Source organism: Arvicola amphibius, chromosome 14, assembly GCF_903992535.2.
Source record: "Arvicola amphibius chromosome 14, mArvAmp1.2, whole genome shotgun sequence".
Taxonomy (NCBI): domain Eukaryota; kingdom Metazoa; phylum Chordata; class Mammalia; order Rodentia; family Cricetidae; genus Arvicola; species Arvicola amphibius.
The window spans coordinates 5543569-5571138 of record NC_052060.1 but is presented as its reverse complement, the minus strand read 5'-3'; the positions used below and the strand labels follow the sequence as shown (position 1 = coordinate 5571138).

Here is a 27570-nt window from a genome sequence, read left to right as displayed (position 1 = left end):
TCTCCAGCCTCTTTACAATTATGTTTAAGTCCTTAAACTCATGCTGCTCTCAGCTTTGGCCAGACAAACTTTTTGTTGTGGGCAATGGTTAATACAGAGACTAGTAACTGAAAATAAGTGCTTTTAAAAAAACGTGTGTGGGGCTGGGTGGTGGCGCACGCCTTAATCCCAGCACTGAGGCAGCAGAGGCAGGCAGATCTCTGTGAGTTCAAGGCCAGCCTGGTCTAGACGATGAGTTCTAGGACAGCCAGGGCTATACAGAGAAACCCTGTCCAAACCAAACCAAACCAAACCAAACCAAACCAAACCAAACCAAACCAAACCAAACCAAACCATGTATGGGATTGGTTGGAGGTAGCACATGGCATTAATTGTGCACTTGGGAGGCAGAGGCAGGTGGGCTCTACTATTGAGTGACCTTAGGCTCATCCTTGGTCTGTAAGACAGGGCTTCTTTATGGAATGTCAGGAGCTGGTTAAGAAATTTATACAGAAGTTCTTTCTTCTTTTAAGCTTCTTTAATACAACTCCACTTTCCCCGCCAACCATCCTTAGGCCTTATTCTTGGTGAAATCCACTGCCTCACTCACACGGAGACAGAAAGTTCTAAGAGCAAACATGACTGGCTACAGCAGTCTGCTCAGGGCAACCACAGGACACAGTGACTGCACTTTCCTCCATGGCTCAGGACACCTCACCTGGATGTCCTGTGCACAGCCAACTCAAACCCAGTTAAACGCTCTTTATTTCTGCATGAGACACAGTCTGGATAAGGACACAGCCATTTTAGGCACAATGGCTCAGCCCTTCCCTGGTTCCCACAGACTCTCCAATGGAAGGGCTAAGAAGACTGTTTACTGATATTCAGTTATGACATCTACTCACTGCAGAGTGCTAAACACAGCTGGCCGTGATGAACCCCGGCGGCAGAGGTGACAAACACAGCGAGCCTTACATGTCCAGTCTGCCAAGTCCACGTTCTCTATGATCCATGCTTGCTCAGGGCTGGGACAGTTTCATGTGCTGGCCTGCTTCGCTCCAATGCTCCTCTGACTGCTTTGTCTTGGAGGCGGAGGACATTCAGGCTGCCTGGGAGCTGGTGGTGGCCACGCTCTTGGCAGCCTGCTGGGCTAACCACCGCTTGTATCTTTTGGTTTTGGGCTTCTGAAAGAGCACTACGGACATAGGAACCCTTACAGTGTCGAGTCCATTTACCTGAACACACATTAAAAAGAGGAACAGCCAGAGATCAGTCAGGCAGAATCGACACCACCCATCAGCTTCTCATGTTGACTCCTCCCAATCCAAAGAAGAAAATCCCTGAAACACTCACGGTCACATCACACCAGTACTCGCCCCACCGTGTGATAGGCTCCTCGGGTAACTTCAGAGCATGCGGGGCAACCACAACACCAAGCTGGAAAACAGAACCAACCACCAGATAAACCAGCGGTTCTCAACCTTCCTAATGCTGTGACCCTTTAATAAAGTCCCTCACGCTGTGGTGACCCCAACCACAACATTATTCTGTTGCTACTCATAGCTGTAATTTTGTTACGAAACGTAATGTAAATATTTGATATGCAGGGTATCCCCTGGAGGTCACAACTCTCAGGTTGAGAACCGCTGAGATAAACCCTTCAACTTCAGCCTCCAGGTAACCTGCACAGTTCCCCACATCTGGGGAAATGATTCTGGCTGACCTTGGGAGGGAACAAAAGCCCACAGATGGAGATGGCAGCAGACACACTCATCTTTCTCAGCAAAGGTAGCAAGTTTACAAACAGAGCAGGTCTTGAGACCAACACTGCTTTCTACACAAGAATAACAATTCTCTAGTAAGTCACATATCCCCAGGTTCTCCTAGCTAGAGATAAAATAATTGCTTTTTCTTATTAGTCCTTAAATCTGTAACTACTTTACTTCCTAGCTACATTCCTCTTTTCTCCCTGCAAATCAACCAAGAGTGATTAATTCCCAACTCTAGCTGGGAAAACCATTTTATAGTGAAGGGTTCAATTCTGGGTCTATCTAGAGGTGGCTCTGACCTAAGGGGACACTGAAGTTTGGGAGCACTCACATTCTTGAAGAAATGGCGGGCAACTATCTCAGGGTTTAGTTCCCATTTGACGTTGTTCTTCATTCCCACCTCTAGATGACAGCTTCTCAGAAATTTCACTGTCTAAAAAGAATCATAAATCAGGGCTGTGTCAGCAGAAGTCGGAGTCGGAGTCACAGGATCTGAGACTTCCGGAAAAGCTCGTCATTTCTGCCCTGCAGCTGAGACAGGTGAAAACAAAGCACTCATGGGAGAAAAAACAAACCCGGAACATCCTTTCTTCTCAACTCGGACACAGAAAAAGGATATTTTCCAAGACTTCATAGGGGATTTCATCCATACCTTGCTGTTTCTAGGCAAAGAGAAATAGTCTGCACTAAACTCGGGCTTAGGGCTGGCAAAATGGCTCGGTAAGTAAAGGTGCCTGCTGCCAAGGACAGTGACCCGAGTCTGATCCCAGGGTCCACACAGAGGAAGGAGAGGACTGACTCATGCCAGCTGTCCCCTGGACTGCACACATGCCCTGACCCCATACACATAAATACATTAACTTCAGGGTCATCTAGGAAGGCTCCTGGTATATTTGACATTTATGGAATTTCAAGTCTTTCGCAGTCCATCATTGCTTTTCCTACTTATAAAATGATGTATAAACTACTTGAAGAGTCAAGCTATTTTTGTACATCTTGTCCCAACCCTCTTTCCAGCTATGTATTTTCTAATACTACACTACACATATCTCTACTTTAGGCAGACTGTGTTAGCTTCATTTAAAATACGCCTTAGAGCTGTTGACAGATGTGGACCTAACATACATAGGCCTGAGTCTGAACCCAGCATCCATTTGTGTACATGTCTGTGTAGGTGGAGTTTCTCTGTGTCCCAGCAGCTACCCAAATAACCACCCAGAGACACTACTAATGATAAATGTAAGCCCCAGTCAGCTCTTACAATTTAAATGAACCATCTCTATTAATCTGTGTGCTGCCCCGAGGCTCCTTTACCTCATCTGTGAACTTCCCATGTTGCTGCTTCTTTATCTGGTTCGCAAACTCCACCCTTATTCCCAGCATTCTCTCTGCTCTGAAAATCTTGCCTAGCTATCAGCCAATCAGCTTTTTATTAACCCAATCACAAGCACACTTCTGTAGCCTACCAACTGAAGGGAAGAGGAAGGAGGATTAGGTCAGGCTGCCCTGGTCATACACAGAATTCAAGGTCAGTTTGCCTCCCACCCCAACAAATGTACCTTAAAAATTCACATATTTCCTAGTTTGTCCAAAACCTACTAATTTGAAAAAGCCTAATTTAATATTATGTATGGAAAAAAAAGTTTCCCTTCCCCCCAGTAACTCCAGTCCCCCTAGGGTCCACTTGCCGCCTGCTTTAATGCCTGTAGTTTACGGTTTACCTTCTCATGTGTCTATATTCTCTTGTCTGTACGTGCTCCCAAAAGGCCAAGTCCTCACCTTATACTTTCCCACAGATCCTGATTCCCAGACTGGGGATTCCCTCAAAAGCTACCACACTTTTGACAAAAAAAAATTCCAGGACAAAGATGTCTTCAAATGTTGTACTTCTAATGCAAGAAATTTAACAAATTAAAAATTTGGCGCATTTTTCTAAAAAAAGCAAAAAAAAAAAAAAAAAAAAAAAGCATGCCTTTAATCCTAGCACTCAGGAGGAGGAGGCAGGCAGATATGAGTTTGGGACCAGCCTGGCCTATAGAGTGAGTTCCAGGACAGCCAGGACACTACTTGCTCTCATCCCGTGTGGAACAGTGAGGAGGCTCTCAGGAGGTTAGCGACGGCTGTAAGGGACAGTAAAAACTCCCTACTCACTGCCTCTCCTGCCTTCGTCTGGATCTTCTCCAGTTTGCCTTCTTGTCGCAGCTACAAAAGATAAAACCAAGTATAAGAAATGAGCCCGCATTGAGCAGTAACAGTCTGACTACACTGGGCTTATTCCAGTTCCCCACTTCATCTTCAAATTCAGTAACGGAAGACATCCCCAGCAAGGAAGGTTTAACCTTCAAGTTTTATTCCTCCAAATCCTTTGAGCTCACCAATTTCTCCTCTTCAAACAACTTCTTGTTTTCAGGGGATGCATACACAGCCAGTCCCTGAGAAAGGAGTTTATTGCGACCCACAGACTTCTTCACCAAGACCAGATCACCCCGCACTCCAATTTCTGCCAATGAGAACAGGGACAGATGAAAAGTCTGCAGGAGTTCCTAGCCACACAGAGGACCTGAGTTTGGACATGGTCGGTAACCTTAGTACCACCATGGGGAGGAAACAGGCAGATTCCCGGGGCTTGGCTCTTGTCTCTGGCCTATGCACACGCGCACACCATACATTTATTAGGAACTACACTTGTCACAAGTCTAGTTTAAAAACTGGTGTAGACTGAGTTGTTCAATCAAAGGATTTCATTATTTGTTATGCAAACTGTTGGGTTCTCTCTTCACAGCTAACAGTGTTGCACAAGCGTTTTAATTTTTCGTGCTGGAGGTCATTATTTAAGTCACAGTACTTTCCTGACTTTTTTTTCCCACCGGAGCCAGTAAGTAGTAAACACAAGGCAAACAAACGAGAGGCGGGAAGAGCTAATGTTATACTGCAGCAACCCCGTGGGTCAGCATCCGGGTCCAGGCTTACCGTCCACGGACTGCGTGAGGATGAGCTCCAGGAGGTCTTTGGGCCGGTGTTTGGTGTCCTCCAGCAGCTTATACACGCGGTGCCGCCGGTGCAGGAGCGGCTTCCGGCCCTCCCCGGCCAGCGGCACCTTCCACCAGCGCTCCACGATGACCGTGCTCTGGCGACGGGGGCTGGGGTGAGCGAGTGTCCAGAAAGACCCGCCACCCCGCCACCGTCACCCGCATCCCAGGGAGAGCCCGCCAGCCACCCCACGGAGCGGCCCCTGCCGGCCGGTCTCAATCCGTCCCCAAGCCCCAGCCGGCCCTCACCCGGTAATGAGACAGACTGAAGTCACGCCCCGGGGTGCCCCCTTCCATTCGCGCCCGGAGTAGCTCCCCGATGCCTCTGTGCCGCAGCCAAGCAGCGCCAGCCCACAGCAGGGCCCGACCCCTGCTAACCAGGGAGGCGGCCATGACCCCGGCGCGGAGACGGAGGGAGGGCCCCGCGCAGGCGCAGTCGGGTCCTCTGGGCTGCCCGCGGCGCGCCTGAGCTGCAGGGCTGCAGGTTCTGTTGAGACCCGGGAACCCGGAATGGGACGGCGAGAGTCGGGAGAACTGCTGTTTATTTTCGTCACCTCTCTCCACAGATAATGCAATGAGCATTAAGCGGACTGACAAAAAAAAAAAAAAAAAAAAAAAAAAAAAAAAAAAAAAAAAGCATCTTTTCTTTAACTTCACTTAAAAAGAGGCATAGGGAGTACGGTGGTGCCTGCCTGTAATCTTCCTACAGGATAGTTTCCAGGCTAACCTGATTTACACCGAGCTCTGGGCCAGCGAGATCAACAAAAATAATTTCATAATGATAATAAAAATGGATTTAGTTCTATTTGCTGAGATAATTTCTAATTTTGACGTTATAGTTTCTGAACACTAAATATGGATGCCGCTATCAATTTTCCTTTGAGTATCTAAAGAGTGGGATCCTCTAAACGCTCTGCTGAATCTCCGTGATACTGTTACATTATAGTATTTAAGCTAATATTTAAAGAGTTGCATGAGACATAAACTACAGAGAAAAAGAAACTACTGTAAGGCCCCACATTTCCTTCTGTGGAGTCTTTGTTCTGGATAGATTATAAAAACGGGACAAAAGAGGATCTACAGAGTGTGGAAAGAGACACTGAGCTTCATTGCATGTGCCCTTAAGCAGACTGACCTACAAGCATCTCCTTGGTTTCCAGGGCAACAGTCTCCCCTCCCCCCACACTAAGTGTATGGAATAGCATTCTTCTAAGTATCCGCTCTCTTGACGTTCCTGGTTCATCTTAGGCTGTTATTTATATATCAGTGATGTTTAAGTTTCTATCCTAGACTGCCTACAAATTTCACATAGGAATGGATACCCAGCATCTTCTTACTCTCTTAGATGTCAAACAGGCATTTTTTTGTTTGTTTTTTTTTTGAGACAGGGTTTCTCTGTAGCTTTGGAGCCTGTTCTAGAATTAGCTCTTGTAGACCAGGCTGGTCTCGAACTCATAGAGATCCCAAGTGCTGGGATTAAAGGCTTGTGCCACCACCACCTGGCCCAGTCAGTCAAACAGACATTTTAAAGTTAAGCAGTTTATACCCTTTTCTTCCCGAGCTACCCTACAGGCAGACTTTCCATTTCAGTCGATAATGCCATTTTGTTGTTTTTCAACACATATTTTTTATTACTGTAATGATTGTGCTGTCTCTTTAGGAGACAAGCCATGCCCACTCCCTCTCCAATCCGCTGAGGCAGGCTGATCTTCAGCTTCCGGCTTGAGCTCGCTCTCTTTTCTGTCTTCCTCTTGGAGAGGCAGCTTTGCATCTGCCTCTCTCCCCACTTCTCCCTTTCCTCCTTTTCTGTCTCTCCTACCCTCCCCTCCCCTCTCCTCCTCCCCTCTCCCCTCCCCTCTCCCTTCCCCTTCCCTCCTCTCCTCTCCCCTCCCCTCCCCTCCTTCCCTCCCCCCTTCCCTTTACTCCTCCTCCTCTCTCCCTCCCTCCATCCCCTCTCTCAGCTCTTCTCCCCTTCTCCATAACCCCCCCCACCGAATAAATATTCAACCTCATTCTGCATGTCGTGCCTATCCATGTCTCTGTCTCCTGCCCGCCCACCACTTGTCTCCCTGCCTGGGACCAGCTACCGCTTGGGGTCGGGCAGTCATCTCTGCCTGGGATTGTGGGACTGGCTGCTCCCAGGGCCTGCCCACACCGCTTGGGGACCTACAGCATTTCTGCTGTCTGCTGCCGCCGGGGATCCTGCAGCATTTTTAATTTTTCCATAACATTTGGTGCTAACAATTACATTCACCTTATTGTTTTGAGACGGTATCATTTCTCCCTTCTTTTCCTCCCTCTAACCCCCTCCCGTGTACCTTTCCTTGCCTTTGCTTTCTCAAATTCAAGGCTTCTTTACCCTTATTTGTTGTTGTTTATATATGTAAGTACAGCCTGCTCAGTCTGTATAATGTTACTTGTATGTGTATGGTTTCAGAGCTGGCCATTTGGTTCTGGATAATAATTGGGGAAGACTTTCTCCTGCTCTCAGTCTTTCTTGTTCTTCACCTAGGGCTGAGGCCTTGTGAGCCTTCTCCTTTCTCATGAGCACAAAAACCTCCTTCAGGTCTTGTTTAGGCAGTCCCATCAGTGAGACTTCGCGGATGGAGCTTCCCTGACATTTCTAGGAGACACTGTCTCATAGCAAACTTCTTGTTCCTTTGACTTTTATGATCTTTCTGCCTCTTCTTCTACAACAGAGGTTCTCAACCTCCTAATGCTGCGCTCCTTTAATATAGTTCCTCATATTGTGTGACCCCCAATCATAAAATTATTTCTTTACTACTGTAATTTTGCTACTGTTATGAATTGTTATGGAAATATCTGATATGTGACCCTTGTGAAAGGGTCATTTGACTCCAAAGGAGTTGTGACCCCTGCTCCCCCCAGGTTGAGAACCTCTTCTACAACAATTCTTAAACTTTAGGTGAAGTTATGTTATAGATGGATCAGTTGGAACTGGGCTTTACCACTCTGCATTTTGATGGCTGTGGTTTTCTGGAACGATGTCTACCTGTTACAAAGATGTTCTTTGATGAGAACCAAGAATTACACTTCTCTGTGGATGTGAGGATAAAATAGAATTAGAACGTAGCTAGAGATTATGCTGATTTAGTAAGGTGGAGGATACAGGTTCTCCTCCGAGATCCACGACTTCACTAGCCCTGGGAAGGCTGGGTTTCAGTACCAGGGATGATTTCCCTCTTGTTGAGAAGACCTGAAGTATGATTAGAGAGTTGTTACCTTATGTATGACACGTTGGCCATTGTTATGATTCGTAGGCATCATAGTGGGTAGAATTATCAGTTGCCTCCCTCCTTTGGAAGCTTGCATGGCACCTTTCCATACCATGAAACCTAGGAGGAGGCTTTCATTTCAGATCCACCTCTGGTCCTCTGAGTCCTGAGAACAGGGTTATTTTTTTTCTCACAGGCCAGCAGGAAACCCCATGTGTTCTACCTTTTCTTTGCTCTGTTACCCGGAGAGCCTCTTGGGAAAGGTGCTGACACGTAGGCTGGCTTCCTGCTTGAGTGAGAGCTGGAGGAGAGGCTATCATGGCTGGAACCGTGCAAGCAATGGCCTCACTGACATGTCAGCACATTTCCTTTGTGTTCTCTGCTTGCCTCTGCAGAGAAGCACATCGTTTGTCTATGAAAAGCTAAAGGCAGATAGGAAGTTATGTTTTCAGTTATTGAAATCCAGGAATAGCGGAACCATCTCCTCCCCCAGCCCATGAGAGCAATGATCAAAGCTCCCCCCATCCCCCACCACCTTGGTCAGCTCCTGTAATAATGTTACACTCTGAAACCCAGACAGAGATGAGACCAAAGAAAAGGTGAGCGGAAAAAGAGAGAGGAAAAAAAAAGGCAAAAGGAAAGAAAAAAGAAAAGGTTTTAAATCTAAGTGGCGGAGCTGGAAAGGCGAGTTAGTAGGAAAGCACTGGTACCACCCTGACAACACAGGTTAGAGTCCCACGACACACAAAACCCAGGAAAGCCAGATGGAAGCTGGCTGTTCGTAATCCCAGCAGCAGCATTCCTATGCTGAGATGAGAGGGAGAGACAGAACTGACCAGAAGCTCAAGTTCATAGTGTGGCAGCAGAAATAACACGAGAGAGACTGTTTCAAAAGCAAGGTGAAAGAAGAGACTCCTGGAAAAGCTGTCCTGGGACTTCCACACACCCAGACATACAAATAATTGAAAACAATCCAAGTGGTGGGCCAGGTGTGGTGGCGCGTGCCTTGAATCCTACACTCGGAAGGCAGAGCGGGAGGAGCTCTGTGAGTCCCAGGGCAGCCAAGCCAGAGCTATATAGTATATAGTGAAACCATTTGAAAAATAAATAAAAATAAATAAATAAATAAGAAAGAAAGAAAGAAGGAAAGAAAGAAAGAGAAAGAAAGAAAGAAAAATTCAAGTGGTAACACATTTTGGTTTCACTTCAGGGAACAAAAAGTATTGGAATGAGGTAGGAGAGTCTATATGTCTTTATATCTGTATTCTTCTTCAAAATCATACTGAATTGATTTGGTTGACTGTGAGTCTGTTTCTGTGTGAAGAGGCCAAAGGAGGAATTCAGGTGTCCTGCTCTGCTGTAGTCCCTTGGAGCAGGGTCTCCCAGAGAACCGGAAGCTGGTTGGCGTTGGCAAGCCCGCCATCTTCTATCTCCACTGCAGTTCTAGCCACTTTTCCCTTGGGTGCTGGGTTTTCAAACTCAGGCCCTTGCACTTGTGCAGCAAGTGTCCCTACACACTGAGTCATCTGTCTGCCTCTGCCTCCTGAGTTCTGGGACTAAAGATGTGCCCTACCATGTTTGATTGCTTAACAATGTTAACTCCATCCATCTTTGATTAATCGTCTTTTTAGTGAGGCCTACTTGAACCACCTGTTCTGAAACCCTGCTGCATAGCCCATACTCCCAATCTTTTTTTTTTTTTTTTTTTTTTTTTTGGATAGGTTCTCAGAGCATAGCTGTGATTGGGAACTCATATAGACCAAGCTGTCCTCAAACTCAAAAGATCCTGGCTTGATTCTCTTGACATTTTGAATTAGCACTGAGTCTGTGTTCTGGCACAGTAGCTTGGTGCTGAGTTATGTTGGTGTGAGCTTTTTCTACCATTTTAGTATCTACTCTGTAACTTAGCGAGTTTCCATCGGCTGTGTCTCTGTGTGTGTATGTTTGAAACAGGGTGTTGCTATGTAGCTCTGTCCAGTCAGAACATTGCTATTGCAAACCAGGCTGGTCCCAGATGTTGAGCAATCCTACCATCTCTGCCTCTTGATTGCCAGGATTAAGGATAAGCATTTGCTGGGTGGTGGCGCATGCCTTTAATCCCAGAACTTGGGAGGCAGAGGCAGGTGGATCTCTGAGTTCGAGGTCAGCCTGGTCTACAAAGTCAGTTCCAGGACAGCCAGGGCTGTTACACAGGGAAACTTCTCAAAAAACCACCACCACCAACAGCAAAAAAGGATATGTAGCATTACAGTACCCTAGAGGTGTTTAATTTGGGATTCCTAACCTATAAAGACAACAGAGAAAGTTCTGCAATTTGTAGTATTTTTGTGCTATGGAGAGTGGTAATAAGAAGACAGACTTTCAAAACAACTACTAACAGGCGAGTGTCGGAGCTTGGAAGCTTACTGTGGCATCAGACACCAACTCTGTAGTTGCTGAATTTAGAAATGGTCCATAGGAAGGGTCAGGGTGGTGGGTACCAGGGCTCAGGCAGGGTGACGTGTCAACTGGGACATACATTTGAAAGCCTTTTTGACTACCAATACAGCTGTCACGTGTCCAGCAGCTGAACATGAGCCGTGGCTGACGGGACAGGGTGGGGTGAGACTGAAGTGACATAAGCACCGGCCTCTGTCTATGTCATAGTGCCTGCCAGGTCACAATGACAGGGCTGCCTGAAGTCCTGCCACTCACCCTCGGACCCTCACTTTGCCGCAGGGAGGCACTGAACAGTGAAACTGCCTTGTACCAGGTCCCGCCCCTCTCTCTACTCCCTTTCTTATATCAAGAGGGGAAAAGCACGGAACTACCTCTATCCCATCTGGTCACCATATGCCTATTACCTCTACTGCTACAAATACCGAGTCACCCTCCGGGAGAAGATGCTGCCTTGTTGTTACAGAAGGTACTTGTTTCCATCTGTCATTGTGGTTTACATACAGTGTAGGGAAAAGAAAACAAGCAGAGAGATTCTTTTAAAAGGCAGGGTAGAAGCCTCATATGGATTTGTACATTTTTTTCTATTTGGTTGGCCTGGAAAAATAAGATATTCCATAAGGTGATCCAGGAAACAGTGTGGAAGGTTGGTCCTGTATAGCTGAAGTCAGAAAGTTACCTTCTCAGTTTATGTCTTCACCCCAGGCTCTGAGGTAAACTAATTTGGGTTTCTCTTTCCCAAACAAGCATCACTTACAAAGAACAGGAGGACCTGACGCTTCGGCCCCATTACTGCCTCCAGTGCTCCTGAGTCCCTAGGAGGCCTCCAGGTGGGCAGAAGCACTGACCAGGAAAAAGACCACAGCCAGCTTAAAGAACTGTATTCAGTAAGTACTGTGCGCTGACGATGTGACAGGCCAGCTCTTTGATCGTAATGGCTTTGTTGAAGAGGGAACACTGATAACCATGAAAACTAGACGTAGGTAGACCCCTGAGCACATTGTAAAAATCTACTTGCCTTCTAGATGGATTCCTATAGCTGGTAGCCAAGTGCAGGATGGGAAAAGAAGCAGGAACAAATGTATAGCAGATTATAGTGAGTCTTGGGACATGAAGTAGTTTAGAGAGAGGCCTGGCAGTGAAAGCTAAAATCCCAGCTTCTTGAAAGGGCTGCAGAGGACACAGAGTGAGTACAAGGCTAGCCTCAGTGACTCAGCAAGATCTTATTCCCCAACCTTACAAAAAAAAGTAAATAAAAGTGGGGCTGGAGATGTAGCATAAGCAAGACAACACCCTGAGCTTCCCAGCACTAGAAAGTTCTCCTAGGCACTTGACATCAAATAGAACTCAGTATTGAATGGCTATTCCTAGGACTAAGGAATATTTTTACATCTCTTAAGATTCTGACTTTCCCAGGCCCTCTCATCTGCCTGTGATTCTACAAAAGCACCCCAGTTTACCCCAGATGTGACTTGAAGACTCAATGAGCAGATTGCTACTTCAGTCTTCTTTTTTTTTTAAAAAAAATATTTATTTATTTATTATGTATACAATATTCTGTCTGTATGTCTGCAGGCCAGAAGAGTGCACCAGAGCTCATTACAGATGGTTGGGAGCCACTATGTGGTTGCTGGGAATTGAACTCAGGACCTTTGGAAGCGCAGGCAATGCTCTTAACCACTGAGCCATCTCTCCAGCCCCTAGTCTTACTTCTTTTCCAGGCTGGGAACCTGACAGTGCTATCAACTGACCCCCTGCTTCACCAAGATCCAGTTCAGTTAGACTTCCACTTTCGCCTCACCCCCCATTCCTCTGCTCACTGGCACGGCCTTCTGTGTGACCACCGACTCTTCCTGGATATCCCACACCAGGCTTTGGATCAAGGCAACCGAGAAAGGTGAGGAGCTGGATGGGTGGGGGGAAGAGATGGGATACTCTGTTCAGCCTTCACCATGTCACAGTGACTTAGGAGCTGGATCAGACACACAGCACACAGAGAAGATCTTGGGGTTTAGGAATAATTTTAGGTTGAGGGATGGTTGCTGGACTCAGACTCAGGAACATTAAAGTAGGATTCAAATAGTTGAATAATTTTGCCACTCAGCAGTCCTTTCCTTCATGACCCCCTTCTGTACTGGAGTCCCTTGGCTTCAGAGAAAAGCCACCAAACTCCTTCAGCAACTTTTACTTTTCTACTTTCAGTAGGTAGAGAAATCCTCACCGGTATTTCTCCTGCTGACTTCCTAGATAAAGTTAGCCAAGTATTAACTTTCTTTCTAGCTTGACAGCAACATTGGCGTATGTGGAGGAGAAGACCAATGTGGACTCTGTGTTTGTGAACTTCCAAAATGATCGGAAGGACAGAGGTGTGTTTAGGCGTCTTTGGATGAGTCTGGCATTTCAGCACCCCCTGTCCCCACTTCTTTTGCAAAGGAAATTAAGGCACACAACATTCTATTCTGTCCCATTACAACTGGACTAACAAGAAGTCCCTGCAGGTAGTCTCAGGCATGAGCCTGGGAGCACAGGAGAAATTACACAGAATCCATTAAGGAATGCGGTAGACTGACAAAGGAGGTCAAGAAAATGTATTGAGCCTTCACATTAGGACAGGAACATACTTAACCAGATGGAATATATCATTGCTCATCTCTGCTGGGTATAAGACAAGATGGTACAAGCCTGTGAGCCTAGTATTTGGAAATCCAGTACAGGAGAATTCCACATTCAAGGTCAGATTGGTCAAATGGTGAGATCGCAAAACAAAGCCAGAAACAAAACAAAAAAAGCTGTTTGCCAATTGCGAGCAACAATAGTCACCATTTTTAGAGCTTAGAATGCCATCCTTGTACTAAGTGCTTGATAATCACATTTTAAATCTTTGAAGGTTCTCATTCCCAGTTTACAAATGGGTAAACTGGGGACCTGAAGGTTAACTCAGATGTTAAAGGGAATACTAAGGCAGGGTAGGCCTGCATCTGTATCACGCCCAAGCACACCTAAGCCTGCACTGCACTGCTTTCCAGAGTCACTCTATAAGGAGTCCTATGGGCTGAGCGTAGGTGGATGTTCTAATATCTTGTTCTCTTCTCTTCTACAGGTGCCCTGCTGCAAGCCTTTAGCTACATGGGCTTTGAGGTGGTCAGACCAGATCATCCTGCCCTCCCTCCCTGGGATAATGTCATCTTTATGGTGTATCCCCTTGAAAGGGACCTTGGCCAGCCTGGCTAGAGAACCTCCCTAAGCATGTTTATACCATCTCTGTGAGGGGCCAGAAAAACGGGACTCTGGGGCCCAGGATGTGATTTGAGACACTTCCATCCTAGGAAATAAAGGGTAGTGCAATCAAAGTGTTCAGTTTCTTGAGAGAGGGGGATGCTGTAATGGAATATGAACCTGATAGAAATATTCATTGTAGGACATATTTAATGACTAAAAAGATCACAGTGACCTGAGTCAGACATGGGAGGGCTCCTTTTGCTTTCTCCTTATCCCTCAACCATTTTTCCGTTCCCATTTACCAAGCACATTGCCAAGATGAATGACCAGTCAACTAGAATGTTCAGAAAGACTAAGCCTTGCTAGGATGCTTCATATATGTCAATTCAAACTAGAGACATGTGCTAATTCCCTCTCTTTGGATGTAGAGAAAACCAGAGAAAAGTATATACATCCTAAGGAATAGTATTACAACAGATAACAAGAGAACATTCTAGACAGCAAGTACTGTGGTATACTGCAAAAATGGCAGGGGACACTCAAGACATAATGAGCACAAGAAAGGGGATATACTTTTTTTTTTGAGACATGTCTCATGTAGCACCTCCCAAGTGCTGAGGTGTTTGTGTGCCACAGTTGTTTTATTTCTTTAAATTTATGTGCCTGAATGTTTTGCCTACATGCATACATGTATACAATATGCATGCATAGTGCCCACAGGGGTTAGAAGAGATCACTAGATTGCTTGGGACTGGAATTACAGGATGGCTGTGAGCCACCTTGTGGGTGCTGGGAGCTGGACCTGGGTTTTCTGCAAGAGCAGCCAGTTGGTTTTGATGAGCTTTAATATGAGCTGCAAGTCATGACCTCCGACCTTCAGGGAAAGCAGCACTAAGGAAAACAGAAGTGAATGGGTTCAGAGCCTGTTGTATAGGAACCCCACTGTCAGACTGAGCACACATCAGTGCTCTACCAGTTGGAACCTGTTTAGGTTCCTCCAGAACTCTAAGACATGCTCAAACTTCTTCTTCCTTAATGTCTTTATACTACTTGGGTCCAAAAAATTTGAAGCAACAAAGAGACGCTATGAGACAGGGCTCAGCAAGGTTACACTAAAGACCTATTCCTAGACCCCCCGTTTCTAGAGTCCTGATCCAGGCCTCCTCTCACAGGGCAGGTAGGCTTTGTGTGACTTGTGAAGTAACAGCAAAGACTATGTTTGTATGGGATGGATACATCTTTCAAGATGGGCCTCTGTATATGAGGCAGCAGGCAATTACTATCAAGATTTACTCAGAAGAGACTTTACTCAGAGGCATACAAGTTGTGACGAGCATATGGTTTTAGATAATTTTATAAAGAACTTTATTCGGCAAACAATCCCAAATTATTTAAGCAGAACTACACCTTTCTCTCGGTGGCTGTATACAGAAACATGCTAGAAATTTACAGCATTTCCTGTTACCTTTCCATTTCTTCTGCCTGTATTTATAGCTGAAGGACTGTTTCAAAAGAACTGTCTCCAGTCACCTCAGCACTGAGAATGAGAGGTAGTACTCCCCTCTTTGCGAGGCTTTTAAACATATGCCAATTTCTCTTTGTCTCCCGCCGACTCCAGTCTTGAGTCCAAACACTTCCTATTACTACAACCACCTGGGAAGGTGAGTCAGAAATGAGGCTGGGAATTACACAGCAGCATCCAAACACGGAAAGATGGAGAGGAGCCAGGAGTGAAGGAGAAATCTATTTGTCTCCATCTATCACTTTGTGGTAGGTCCAATGGAACAGAAAACGATTTGATCCAGAGAAAGCCACACCATGTGAAATAAAGGACTTCATGGATCTGTCACACATTCCTCTCCTGGCACCAAATCCTGCCAAGACAGAGAAAAAAACTTAAAAGGGCTTTGAGACAAGTTAAGCTGCATCAAAGATGTTCCAGAGAAACACACAGAGCACAGGGAGGAGGGATTGAAGGCCCTTGTGTCCCCCTCATTCCTTTCCTGCTGCTACGGCACCACTTACAGTAAAAAGCAGATGGCTGGTCCAGCAGCTGAAGCCCAGACTTAATACCAGATTATGTCATCAAGGATATCAGACGACATAGAGCCTTCGCCTTCTAGTGAGGAGAAACGAGAACGTGAGCTTGTTTCCAGCAGGCATGGCCAGTGAAGCTCAGCAGGAAAACAGGTGGTTGGTGTTCAATGTCCTAAGAGCCATGTGTTTTTAGACATGGTTGCATGCAGTGCGGACTGGAGTTGACCCTGATCTTATGCTGCTCCTCCCTCCACTTACCAGTACTGGAATTGGTCTGATGCAGTCCTGGGGATCTAACTGCGCATGTCAGTCAAGTACTCTACCAGTCCCAAATCAAGCTGCAAGTAACCTCCCTGATCTGGACTTGCACAGATGCTATATGAAAGTATAACTGTACCTGTTACGTTGAGGATGGTCAGGGTTTCTGGTATCTCTATTGGGCTCTCTTTGGTCTCAGCATCTGTTTCGGCGGCCTTATGGAAAAATAAAAAGGAAGTACCTTGGCAACTGGAAAGGGAGAAGCCTGTCATTCTGATAACAGGTTTGGTTAAGGCAGTTGCTCAAGTTGACTACTAAGAGAGACACAATGTTTTTGATTGCATTTTCATTCAGCCTGGAAAATATAGTCTAAAGGTTCTCATGAGGGTATAAGCTTCATTTCATTAAAGTTGAAGTGGGGCTAGAGATGACTCAGCGGTTAAGAGCACATATTACTTTTCTGGAGGGCCCAAGTCAGATTCCCAGCACCCACGTAAGATGACTCACAACCTCCTGTTACTTCACCTTCAGCAAATCCAATGTCTCCTTTATGAGCATTCACACATTTAGTATGCATTATAAAGATACACACACACACACACACACACACACACACACACACAAGATTAAAAAATAACTGCTAGAGATGGCACAGAGGTTAAGAGCAATGGCTGTTCTTCTAGATCACCCAGGTTCTGTGCCCAGCATGCACATGGCAGCTCACAATTGTCTCTAAGTCCAGTTCCAGGGGTACCATCACCCTCTCTTCTGGCTTCCTCAGGTACTACATGCATGTGGCATAAAGATAAAACATGTAGGCAAACACACATATGAAAAAAATCATTAAAATCTTAAGTAAAATTGATATAAGTGTTTATGACTAGATGCCTTCATTGTGCCTCTAAGCACTCAATTTTCCTGGAAGCACCTTAAATGACTATAGTGACTCACCATGTCCTTCAACATATCTGGGACAGTTCTGTTTTCTTCTATGTCTTGAGGAAGTTCTATTGCATATCCTTTACGAACCAATTCTAGCCCAATATCAAGTTTCTAAAAAAGAAAAACGAGAAAGCAATAATGTTCTGTTGTAAGGGAGAGCAAATTTGCAACCAAAATGGGGTGAGATGGTCAGTCAGATCTTTCAGAGTGTAAGGATTCTGGGAAAGAAAATATCGACGAGACTACAAGCAATGTATGAACCTCACCCTTACCTCCCCACTGCTGGTATCATATAAATAGATTTGTGGCCAAGTTGAGATTCCAGTCTGGGCGTTGCTGGAGAGCTTGGCCACGAGGGGCTTCCAGCCAGCACAGTGAGTGAGTCTTTCAAACTCATCTAGCGCTGCCTCTTCCCACTGCTCACCTGGAAGATCATAGGGGAAAACAAGGGTGTGAGCCTCAGAGCTGTAAGAGGTGGATGCATCCTAACCCAGTATGTACTCCAGGAATGTACTCATATTCTTGTTTGGTGCGTCTGCATCTGACTGCCAAGTAAGTTTCTGTCTTCCTTTCTAGTGCTAATAAGGTACCTGAGTCTCCAAACTCAGAAAACTTGGGAATGGGCAATTCCTTACATGTTGTATGGAGGTTACTGTTTGGCGGTAAAGTCAATAGGCGGTATAACTGGTTTACCTGAGGGGGCAATCCGTGCTAGACTGCACTCTATTGCTTGAAACGGAAGGCTTAGAAAGTCACTCCTAAAATTAGAGATTAATTTTAATGAAATTAGAATCCCAGGTATACACGTTTCCTTCTAAATCTCCTTGATGACATATGCCAATAGCTCCCCAGCTTTATATGGCAGATATGAGCCAACAGCTTGGATCCTAACAGGTCTCTTGCTCACCTAAGAGTTCTTAGAGACTCCACTGGGGAATCTCCATTATCTCCAAAGTCAACAAAGTAGAGGTCCAAATTCCCACTTTCCAAGGTACCAAGAATCTGGGCTCGATACCAGCAGCCATCTAGATTTAAATGTGCTGCTACAATGTCTCCTACATGCAGAATCAAGTCTTCAGGCTAAACGTGGGGATGGAAAGTCAGGAGAGGTTATTTCCAAGTGATAGCTAAAAGAGTACGGCAAGAAAGGAACATTTGACATTGAGAAAGGTAAGCCCCAGCCTAGCCTTCCCCTACAGCAACTCACCAGAGTATTGTTATAATACTGGGTCATCTCGCTGATAAGTTTATCTAATTGGAGGCTGTAGGAGTCAATGATTTGGATCCAGAAGTGGTTGGGGTGTTCAGAAGCTGAAACATATACTTCGCGGTACTCATCAGAACTGAAGTCAGTACTAGGAACTAAACACAGGGGTAAGGATGGTGACCACATCAGTACCACCTTTGGAATGGGGATACTGCATTAGGGAGAAGACACAAATATCCAGTGGCCATTTATCATTTTAGAAATTGTAGAGGGACAATGGTGACTCATATAAAAATGCCCAAAGAAAGGTACCTTCTTTATCTTTCTATGTAACCAAGTTTATTTTACACAGCCATTCTCCATGGACTCAAATGAGGTAGCAATTATAGTGAAGGTTAAGCCTTTATCTGCTAGGCCTGGCAGGATCAATAAGGACACAGACAGCAATTCTGCTTATTACAGATTCTCTACCAGGGATTTATTATGTGAACCAAGGCCAGTTTTTTTAGCTCTGCCCTTTCATGTTCAAGCACCTTAGCATAGAGGAAGCCCATGACCATTTCAATCTTCAATGACATTTAGAAACAGTAATGAGACAAGCAGTCTAAAAACCAGGTTGAAAATTTCTTATGCAAAAAAGTATGCCTAGATATGAATAGACAGGAGATCTACAGCAACCCAACACTTGCGACCCAGACTCACAGAACACCATGGAGGAGGGGACAGAAAGAATCTATGTGTCAGAGGATGAGGAGTGTTGTAAAATGTGGTGTTTTTGGACATTACATGGCATTTGGATGCATGAACTCACAGAAGATGTGGTCAACTACAAGATCAAGCCAGTTAAAATTTCAGCATGGATGAGGAAGGGGTTCCTGTGGCCCTATGTCTAGTTTTGGAAATATTGGCATTGTTAGATAATGGAGGAGGGAGTCACTTTTCTTTGGGACGTAGCCCCTCTTAGGGTTACCTATGCCCCAGTGGATGGCCCCACACCCATGCAAATAGGGATAGCACTAGTTGGACTCATTGGGTTATAAAAAAGTGTAAGGAAGATGTGTTGGGGGAGCACAGGTTTCAAAACATACTGTATATACACATGAAATCACTTCATGATTTAAAATAAGTTGTATATGAAAAAGTATGTCTGGGTCTGGTTCAGCTGCTAAAGTACTTGCCATGCAAGCCATAAATATTGCCCCCAGCTCCCAAATAAAAATCAGGGTATGATGGCACATGCTTGTAATCCCAACCTCCGTGCTAGGGAGGCAGAGATGGAGGATCCCTTGGACTCAGTGGCCAGTCAGCCTAGTGGCCAGTTAGCCTAGTGAGCAAGTTCTAGGTTCCAGTAAGGAGGCTTCATCTGAAAAAAAAAAATAAGGTGAATGGTTCCTGGGTAGCAAAACAAAGTTGATCTCTGGCTTCCCTGCATATATATGTATGCGTGTACTCATGTGAATACCCCCCAATCCCTGCATGAATATATACATACAAGCACGCACTCATATACAAGATGTGTAAAGAAACTATAATAAAAATGTAATTGATTACTTAGATCTGTTTTTGTCGACATATTTATATCTTATTTTTCTTCATTAGCTGTACTTGGAAAATTAATGTTTGGTATTACTCTAAGTAAACTATTAGCCAAAAGGCATTATCTATGATGACAGAGATGGAAATCACAAAAACAGAGATTTCCTATTTTAGGTTGGTTAATCTAATAGGCTCCTTTTCATTACATACTTTCAAACATGGATGTCTCTGGACTGCTCAGGGCATCAGAATACTGAAAGCTGTCATCATTAGGTTTCTCCCAGGAAGCTTCTTTTGATCCAGTAACAACCATATCACCACCTCCTTTGCAGAGAGGAACCTCCAGGGGTGCAGCTGGCTCCATGCTAGAATTGGTATTCTTCCATAAAGTTGCTTCGCCAGCTCCACCTGGCTCTGTCACTTCCTCTCTTCGCACACTGATTGGCTGCTTTCGTGGGACTCTGGTTTCTGCAGAATGGGCAATTCTTTTCCGAAGCTCTTCATCTTCTGAAACTTTCTCCAGTATCAGATGCTGTGGGAAATGAGAGAGGGGTCATTTCTGTGTAGCCAGATAATGACAGGATGGGCAGAAGGGCCACCCTTATTCTTGGTATACTTGCCTTCGCTGCTGCCACTTCCTTCTGTGTTCCTGAGATTTTTATAAGTCTTGAAAGTAGTAAGGTTCCGTCTGATTCTTTGTCACAAGTGATTTTGGCTCCAGAGGCCTTACAGATAGAGCGAATAGTCTCGCCACCTCTCCCTACATTAATACAGAAAAAGCTGTCCTGACCAATATCCACTATAGAGAAATCACTATTTTTTTACATGTTCCAAAAAGAAATCAGTTCTCATAATTTGAATAGAATGTAAGATAGTAAATAAGGAGCTACCGAAGTAACTTTTTTTTTTTTTTACAATATTCTGTCTGTGTGTATGCCTGCAGGCCAGAAGAGGGCACCAGAACTCATTACAGATGGTTGTGAGCCACCATGTGGTTGCTGGGAATTGAACTCAGGACCTTTGGAAGAGCAGCCAGTGCTCTTAACCTCTGAGCCATCTCTCCAGCTCCCCCCCCCCCAAAGTAACTTCTGTAGGAAAGAATACAGAACTCTATTTTAACCACTTTAATTGGAGGATTAACTTCAGGACATGTCCACTTTTTGGCTACACAGCAGCTGTACTTTACATTTCCCTCTGTGAGACACATGGTCCAGAGTGTGTCAGAACTTGAAGCTGAAAACAAGACACTTCTTTTCTCTAGTAGCAGCACTAAGGAATGATCTGGGGAAAAGCATGATAGGTAACCTCTGGATTACTGCCTTCTTCAAAGGTCTAGGACACTATGGACATCTCTAGCATCCCTGTAAAAAATCTTATTCTAAAAAAAGTAAGTCTTTACTTATTGTGTGTGTACATGTGTGGTTTGTGTGGAGGTCAGAGGGCAGCTTGGTTCTTTCCCTCCACCATGGGATGGAACGCAAGTAGTCAGGCTTGGCAGCAGTTTATCCACTGAGCCATCTTGCTGGTTCACAGAAACCTATTTGAATATTTTTAAAACAGCAGTTCTGAAGAAAAAAAGTAAAGTCTGAATGAGGTGTGTTTTCCCTTGGGGAAGTCAGGAAAACCCTTGAGAATGTGGGAAAGACAGGCAGAGAATAAAGAAGAGGAAGCTGTCCAGTTGTACCTATGATTCTGCCCACAGATCTCTGGGGCACCGAGAGTTGCTCAGACACTGGGGTGTTCTCTGTCAGGATCTGATGGATTGCGGCCTTGGCCCTGCACACCTGCACAGGAAACCCGCTGATCAGCAGCACTCGCTCATCACCTACATCCTCAGTGTCCACGTCAATCCGAGCACCTGTCTGCTTCCGCAGCTGCAGAGAGAAGGAAGAACACTTCAATTTGGTCCTAGCTAAGGACCTCTATCAAACCCTGGAAGCAGGTAGTGTCAGTCATATGCCTCAGTTAAATCAAGAAATTACCAATAGCCCTCATTTACTTATATTCATGCAAGAAAATCAGTGACAAAAAGGTAATCCACATAGTAGCTAATTTAAAATCATTTCTCTGTGGTTATAACCCATGTGCTTTGTTTTTGTCTGGATTTGCAATTAAAGATTTTTTTTTTCTGCTAGGGAGCAAACCCAGATCCTCCCAGTGCTAGTAAACTTTTAGCAATACTCACATCCCCAGCAAAGATTTTGCTTTCTGGACATTTAAGCTAAACAATGAAAGATGGAATAGTCAGGTAGCAATTCTTTGTCATTTAATGGGAGCTCATTAACTACCCAATAAAAATATTCATGCTATCAAATTGAGAACCACCCCAATCAAATACTATTTCAAGCATAATCATCTACCATCCGAGGAGAAGTACTAAATTTTGGAAGGAAAACAGTGCAGTTAGTTTAATGTTCCTGTAGTTTCTCTTTTAAAAATACGTGCGGCATGGGTGTTTTGTGTAATGTGGCCAGGGGAAGGAAAGGAGGCAGTAGAATCGACGCCTGAAGAGCCCCCTGCCTGCTCACACTTACCTGTTTAATATTGGCTCCTTGTCGACCAATGATGAGCTTCACAGCCTCCTGGGGAACTCGCATCTCTATCTCGATGTCATCTTCTCCAACAAATGTCAATCGCTCTTCTATGTAGACCATGAGAGATCAGAATTAAATACCCTAAAGCTACAACTGTCCCTCCCCTGAATCAGGCTATAAGAGACAAATCCAAGAGACAAACTGTGGATCTCAACCACATGCAATACATAGAACCTGAATAGAAATTAGAAGATCCCAGAATACCAGAGCTGTGCCTGGGTTTATAGCTGAGATAGGGGTGTCGTGTATACAAAAGGGAAGTTCAATCCCCAGAACACTACCTGCCCTCCTCCACAGACCACTTGGCATTTTCTGTGGGATACTATTTCAGATGCTAAAATGGGAAAGGCAGATTCTAGAAGTTATGAGTTTTTGGGATGCTACTCTAAGACATGATTCCCGTAGAGCAATAAAGGCTAGCGTTGTCTGAGGCATTCGTTAGTCTGAAACATTTCTTTGGGACCTGTACTCCAGGTCCAGCTGTGTCTACTTTCGACAGCTGGAGAGAAGCAGCAGAATGAACATATATTTTCAAATCACACGGTTGGTTTGCTAAGGGGAAGAGTCAATGACATAAGGTCCCTTCATAAATTAGCTTTCCAAGAACAAATGAAGTGACATTTTCAAACCCTTCTCACAGAAAATGTATTTTAACAGTACTGGTGTGGCGAGGGCAGCTTTCTATTTAACAAATAGGTAGATAAAATATTATTGCAGGTGCACACGGGTTCACATACCTCTGCTTTCCCTATATCGGCGGTATAGGATGTAGGCAACTGTTGCACTTGCTGGAATCCCAAGGCCCAGGGCTATTTTTTGAATAGTGGACAGGCTTGTCCAGGAAGTTTGTTCAGTGGCCATTTTCTGCTGCACTCTGATTTAACATCCTGAAACAAATCAGAAGTAGTTTTCTGCCACCACTTGTCTGGTTGGTAGAGAGGAATGAGAAAACACTGTATTCACAACACAAAAACCCACTATCTAGCCAGACAGGTGATACATGCCTTTAAATCTGGCATTCAGGAGGCAGAGGCAGGAGAATTTCTGAGTTCAAAATCAGTTTGGTCTTCAGAGCAAGTTCCAGGAATACAAAGAAAACTGTCTCCAAAAAACCTTACTAGCTTTGCTATGAATCTCTGATTTTTGCCTGCCATTTTCATGGCCTCATTTTTGTTTTATATTTGCTAGGGGACTAGGATCTATTTCCATATCTTCCTCTGACACGTCACCTGTGTCTTAGTCTTACCAGTGTCTTTATCAAGTTCTATTCTTCCAAGTTTCATCTTTAATACTAGCTTTTCTGAAGCCTCAGGGATTCCTCTATTCTTTCAAGTTTCATCTATAGTAGTATCTCTTCTGAAGCCTCAGGGATTCCTAACGCTGACTGATGTGGGTCATGCCACTCTACCACAGTACTTGTCTGTTATCCTGCTTCCTCTGACCTACTGGCTTTATTTGTGCAGTTAAAGCACATTAAACACTTCTATGTTCTAGATACAACCGTGGCAGTGGAAGCACAAAGATTAAAAAAAAATGCCGAGTAGCTACTATCTCGCCACTTTATACGCATTGATTTATTCAATATTCACACAACCCTGTAAAGTAGGAAGAAACCATTTCATTTTATAGAGGTACACATATACCTGAAAAGTTTGTTCACCCTATCACTCAGAATATGAATTATTATTTGTCAAGTGATTTTAGAAGTTTCTCATAACTTTCGTTATTTAAACTTTCAGGGTAACAATGTCACAATTCTTTATTTTGATCAACTTCAATTCAAAAATAAACACTGGTAGAAAACATAGATGATGAAAACATATACAATGTCATTACATTATGATATAGTAGCACCAGATAATAAAATGCTGGATTGGGGCAATGCTACATGCTTGATATATAATAAGCCCAAGTCCCAGAATTTGGATCCCCAGGACCCATGTAAACTCAGGCACTGTGGCTATTTTTAATTCTAGCACTTGAGAGGCAGACACTAGATCCATGGGGTTAACTGGATAGCAAGACTAGCCCGAACTGGGGAGCTCTGCGTGAGGTACCTTTTCTCAGTAAATAAAATTGAAAGCAACTGAAGAAGACACTTGGTGTCAACTTTAAGCTTCCATATGCACAAGTATCTACATGTACACACAAGTCCATGAACATACAGGTATGCACACATAAAATTAGATTATCTTTATCTCAAAAAATTAGTTTTATTCTAGTAAAGCTAAAAACATTTATCAATACAGAAAACCTACTTTGGAGTAAAACTTGTTTTAAGTGTGTTCTCCCTGGAAGCCTAGAAGGAAAATTAAGACACTGGTGTGGAAACCTCACACCCAGGAGCAGTATCCTGGCAAAGAGATGAGAATTGCATCTAGTATAGTCTGGGTGTAGCCTAATGGTAGAGTTCCCATGCCTGTGTCTCAAGGTCCCAAACTTCAGCACCACAAACAGCCACAAAAGCTTACTTGCATAACCATGGGCCCTGGTAAGCTTTACTGACCAAGACAGAATAAAATTCTTCAAAGAATCTATCAGAGGTTTACCAAATCTTTTTTCCTAGTCAGTAGCTTTTTTGAATTCTCTGTAGATCAGGCTGGCCTTAAACTCACAAGATATCTGCCTGCCTGCCTTGGATTAAAGACATGTGCCGCCACCACCACTTGATCCAAGTCAGTAGTTTTAAATAAATTTAATCTTGACCAGATTACAGTCTGAGGAAAAAACCAAAACCTTTTATTGCCTTGGGCATTCAGGCGTCTTGTCAATTTGGGATAGTTACCAGTTTAAGAATGGGTAACCGTGGAAGCATTCACTACTGACCTATACCCTTCTTCCCCGTGTCCTGTTTCTGGAACAGCCTAAATTGCCCAGGCTGGTCTGATCTCTGGACCCTCTTGCCTTAGTCTGATAGTTGGATCAGACACATGTATTAGCACCTCTGACTTTCCCCACTACCGCACTTTTTCCATACCTTTTTAGGGGAAAGAGGTTTTCCTAACATGGTCTGAGGTTCTGTTATTTTTGTAGGGTACATTCCCAAATTACTGGGTAAACATCAGTTCTGTTAGTCAACAGCCAGTAAATAAAACTTCACAAAAATTTGTGTGGTATTACACAAATGCTTTTTTTTTTTTTAAGAAATTGTTTCTATGTAGCCCTGGCTGTCCTGGAACCTGCTCTTGTAGACCAGGCTGGCCTCGAACTCAGAGATTCGCGGGCCTCTGCCCCCCCGAGTACTGGGATTAAAGTCCATACGAACTTTCACAGTATCCCAAACACATTTTCATAGCACATGCCAGGCTTATACTTGCGTGTGTATGCACTGGCATGCATGGAGTTGGATGACAACACACAAGAATCAGTTCTCTTGATAACTGTGTGCCAAGGTAGAGGTGTCAAGGTCAGAGGAAAGTCAAGGTTTCTGAATGGGACATTGGTGTGTTCCATTCAGACATGATTTGTGATGGGAATGTGTCACAGGGTGAAATCCAGTGACAAGGACAAGTTTGTTGGGTGATACCCATCTGAATCAAGAGGCAAACCTAACTTCTGATACTGCAAAAGTTGTGCCGAGTTACCAATTTATATATATTTGGTTTTCGAGACAGGGTTTCTCTGTAGTTTTGGAACCTGTCCTGGAACTATCTCTTGTAGACCAGGTTGGCCTCAAACTCAGAGATTCACCTTCCTCTGCATCCCGAGTGCTGGGATTAAAGGCATGTGCCACCACTGCCCGGCAACAATTACGGAATGGGTTAATGAGCTCAAACCAGGCAAACCAACCAAGATTTTACTTAAAACGTTGGTGAGGACTGAGCCTGGTGTGGTGGCACATGCTTATAATCCCAATACCCAGGAGGTAGCGGCAGAAGGATCTGGAGCTCAAATTTATCCTAAACAAGTTCATTTTGGGTTTTTTTTTTTGGGGGGGGGTGTTGAGACAGGGTTTCTCTGTGTTGCTTTGGAGCCTGTCCTGGAACTATCTCTTGTAAGCCAGGCTGGCCTTGAACACAGAGATCTGCCTGCCTCTGCCTCCCAAGTGCTGCGATTAAAGGTGTCCAATCCCCAGAATACTAGGACCTGAAAGGTGGAGGTTAAGGTTGGCTACTGGGCAAGTTCTTGGCCAGTTCGGGTAGACCACAAGAGACTGTCTCAAAAACACACAAACGAACGAAACAAAAGCAAAGAGAGAAAGGAAGACGACCAGAAAAACAATCCAAAGCAGAGTGTTGTGGCGTTTGTCTGTACTTCCAACTCTCCAGAGGCAAAGGCTGGAGGAGCTCGAGTTCCAAGCCATCTTGACACAGGCCCTGTCACTAGATAAATAATGAAGCATCCCGCAGCTGCAACTAGCTGCTGGACTAACTTGGGAGGTAAAAGGCAAATTAACAAAAGGCCCCTCGTTTCACCAGGAGCCAGCCTAGGAGCGCAAGCACAGTTGTGGCGAGTTTCCTGCAGTTAGTAGCTCTCAGCACAGCCATCCCAGACGCCTCCCGACGCTCAGGCCGGCACTTCTGCCTCCCAGGTGCCAGGCTGCCCACCGCCCAGCCTCTCCCAAGCCCCAAACTCCTCTCCCGAGCCCCGCCTTTACCGCTTCTCCAAGTCGCACACTGCACGCTTCGCCTCGCACCTCACCCACGCCGGCGCCTCGTCGCTGGGTCGGCGAAGTCGCCCAGCGCGAGGCTTTTCAGCAGTCTTCTGCCCCACCCGCGGCGCCCCCACACCAATCAATGCTCGCCTTGGAGTCTGACCAATCGCGCTTCTCCGTGGCAGCCAATCCTGCCGCGGGATGCCGTGAGTGACGGGCGCCGCTGCGCGCTGCAGTCCAATTACCCGGATGGAAAGTCCGAGCCCGCCCACCTCGCTAGCCAGCCAGTTGGAGCGGCGGGAAGCAGAAGCTGGTGATGGAGCGTGCACCTGCTGAGCGTTCCCGAGCCACTTGCAGGCTCCTGCAGTCCCGGATCCTTCTCCGAGCTGAGGTCGCGCGGCCTCAGCCCTCGAGGCACTGCAGCGCTCCGCGGCTCCGGGGGCTCGGGTCACTCATGGGTATCCCCGGCCCTACTGAATCACCTCTGCGGCCTCGGGGGAAGCCCCCTCGTGATGGGCGGTGCGGCGGCACTGATTTGTTAAGACTTTCTCCCTGGATCGTTCCCCACCCCCTTCTTGGCCTGCTAATCTGTTAAAGCAAGTACGGTAAAGGAGTGACATGGGGCGGACGCTTCACCACGGCGGCCGAGCCCCGGACACTCCATGTGAACAGAAAGTGGCCACCCGGGGAAGGGGGCTACGGGTGGAGCGCGGCCCGTCTGCCCCGACTCCGGC

General features: G+C 45.3%; 3 protein-coding genes across 4 annotated transcripts; 1 reads left to right on the top strand and 2 right to left on the bottom strand.

The window, feature by feature from the left end:
- Window positions 1-498: 498 nt before the first annotated feature.
- Window positions 499-5204, bottom strand: Mrpl9 (mitochondrial ribosomal protein L9). Its single transcript, XM_038311928.1, has 7 exons — window positions 5027-5204; window positions 4719-4875; window positions 4124-4248; window positions 3900-3950; window positions 2080-2181; window positions 1333-1416; window positions 499-1214 (listed from the first exon to the last, which is right to left on the bottom strand). Exons 1-7 carry the CDS (start codon window positions 5168-5170, stop codon window positions 1080-1082), a joined length of 798 nt encoding a protein of 265 aa, XP_038167856.1. The 5' UTR covers window positions 5171-5204; the 3' UTR covers window positions 499-1079.
- Window positions 5205-7720: 2516 nt separating this feature from the next.
- Oaz3 (ornithine decarboxylase antizyme 3) lies at window positions 7721-13680 on the top strand. The gene is given in 9 exon segments (XM_042054131.1): window positions 7721-7843; window positions 8210-8286; window positions 9338-9423; window positions 10747-10918; window positions 11197-11256; window positions 11258-11336; window positions 12171-12346; window positions 12730-12815; window positions 13550-13680. Coding segments are annotated over 9 exon segments (990 nt in total).
- A 6170-nt stretch (window positions 13681-19850) lies between these two features.
- Window positions 19851-23103, bottom strand: Tdrkh (tudor and KH domain containing). 2 transcript variants are annotated; one of them, XM_038311715.1, is made up of 5 exons: window positions 22980-23103; window positions 22183-22289; window positions 21333-21522; window positions 20269-20408; window positions 19851-20180 (listed from the first exon to the last, which is right to left on the bottom strand). In XM_038311715.1, exons 1-5 carry the CDS (start codon window positions 23101-23103, stop codon window positions 19851-19853), a joined length of 891 nt encoding a protein of 296 aa, XP_038167643.1. The 2 variants fall into 2 exon arrangements, with proteins under 2 accessions (XP_038167643.1, XP_038167644.1); XM_038311716.1 differs by lacking the exon at window positions 19851-20180 and having other exon boundaries at window positions 20307-20408; window positions 21433-21522.
- Between the last annotated feature and the right edge of the window lie 4467 nt (window positions 23104-27570).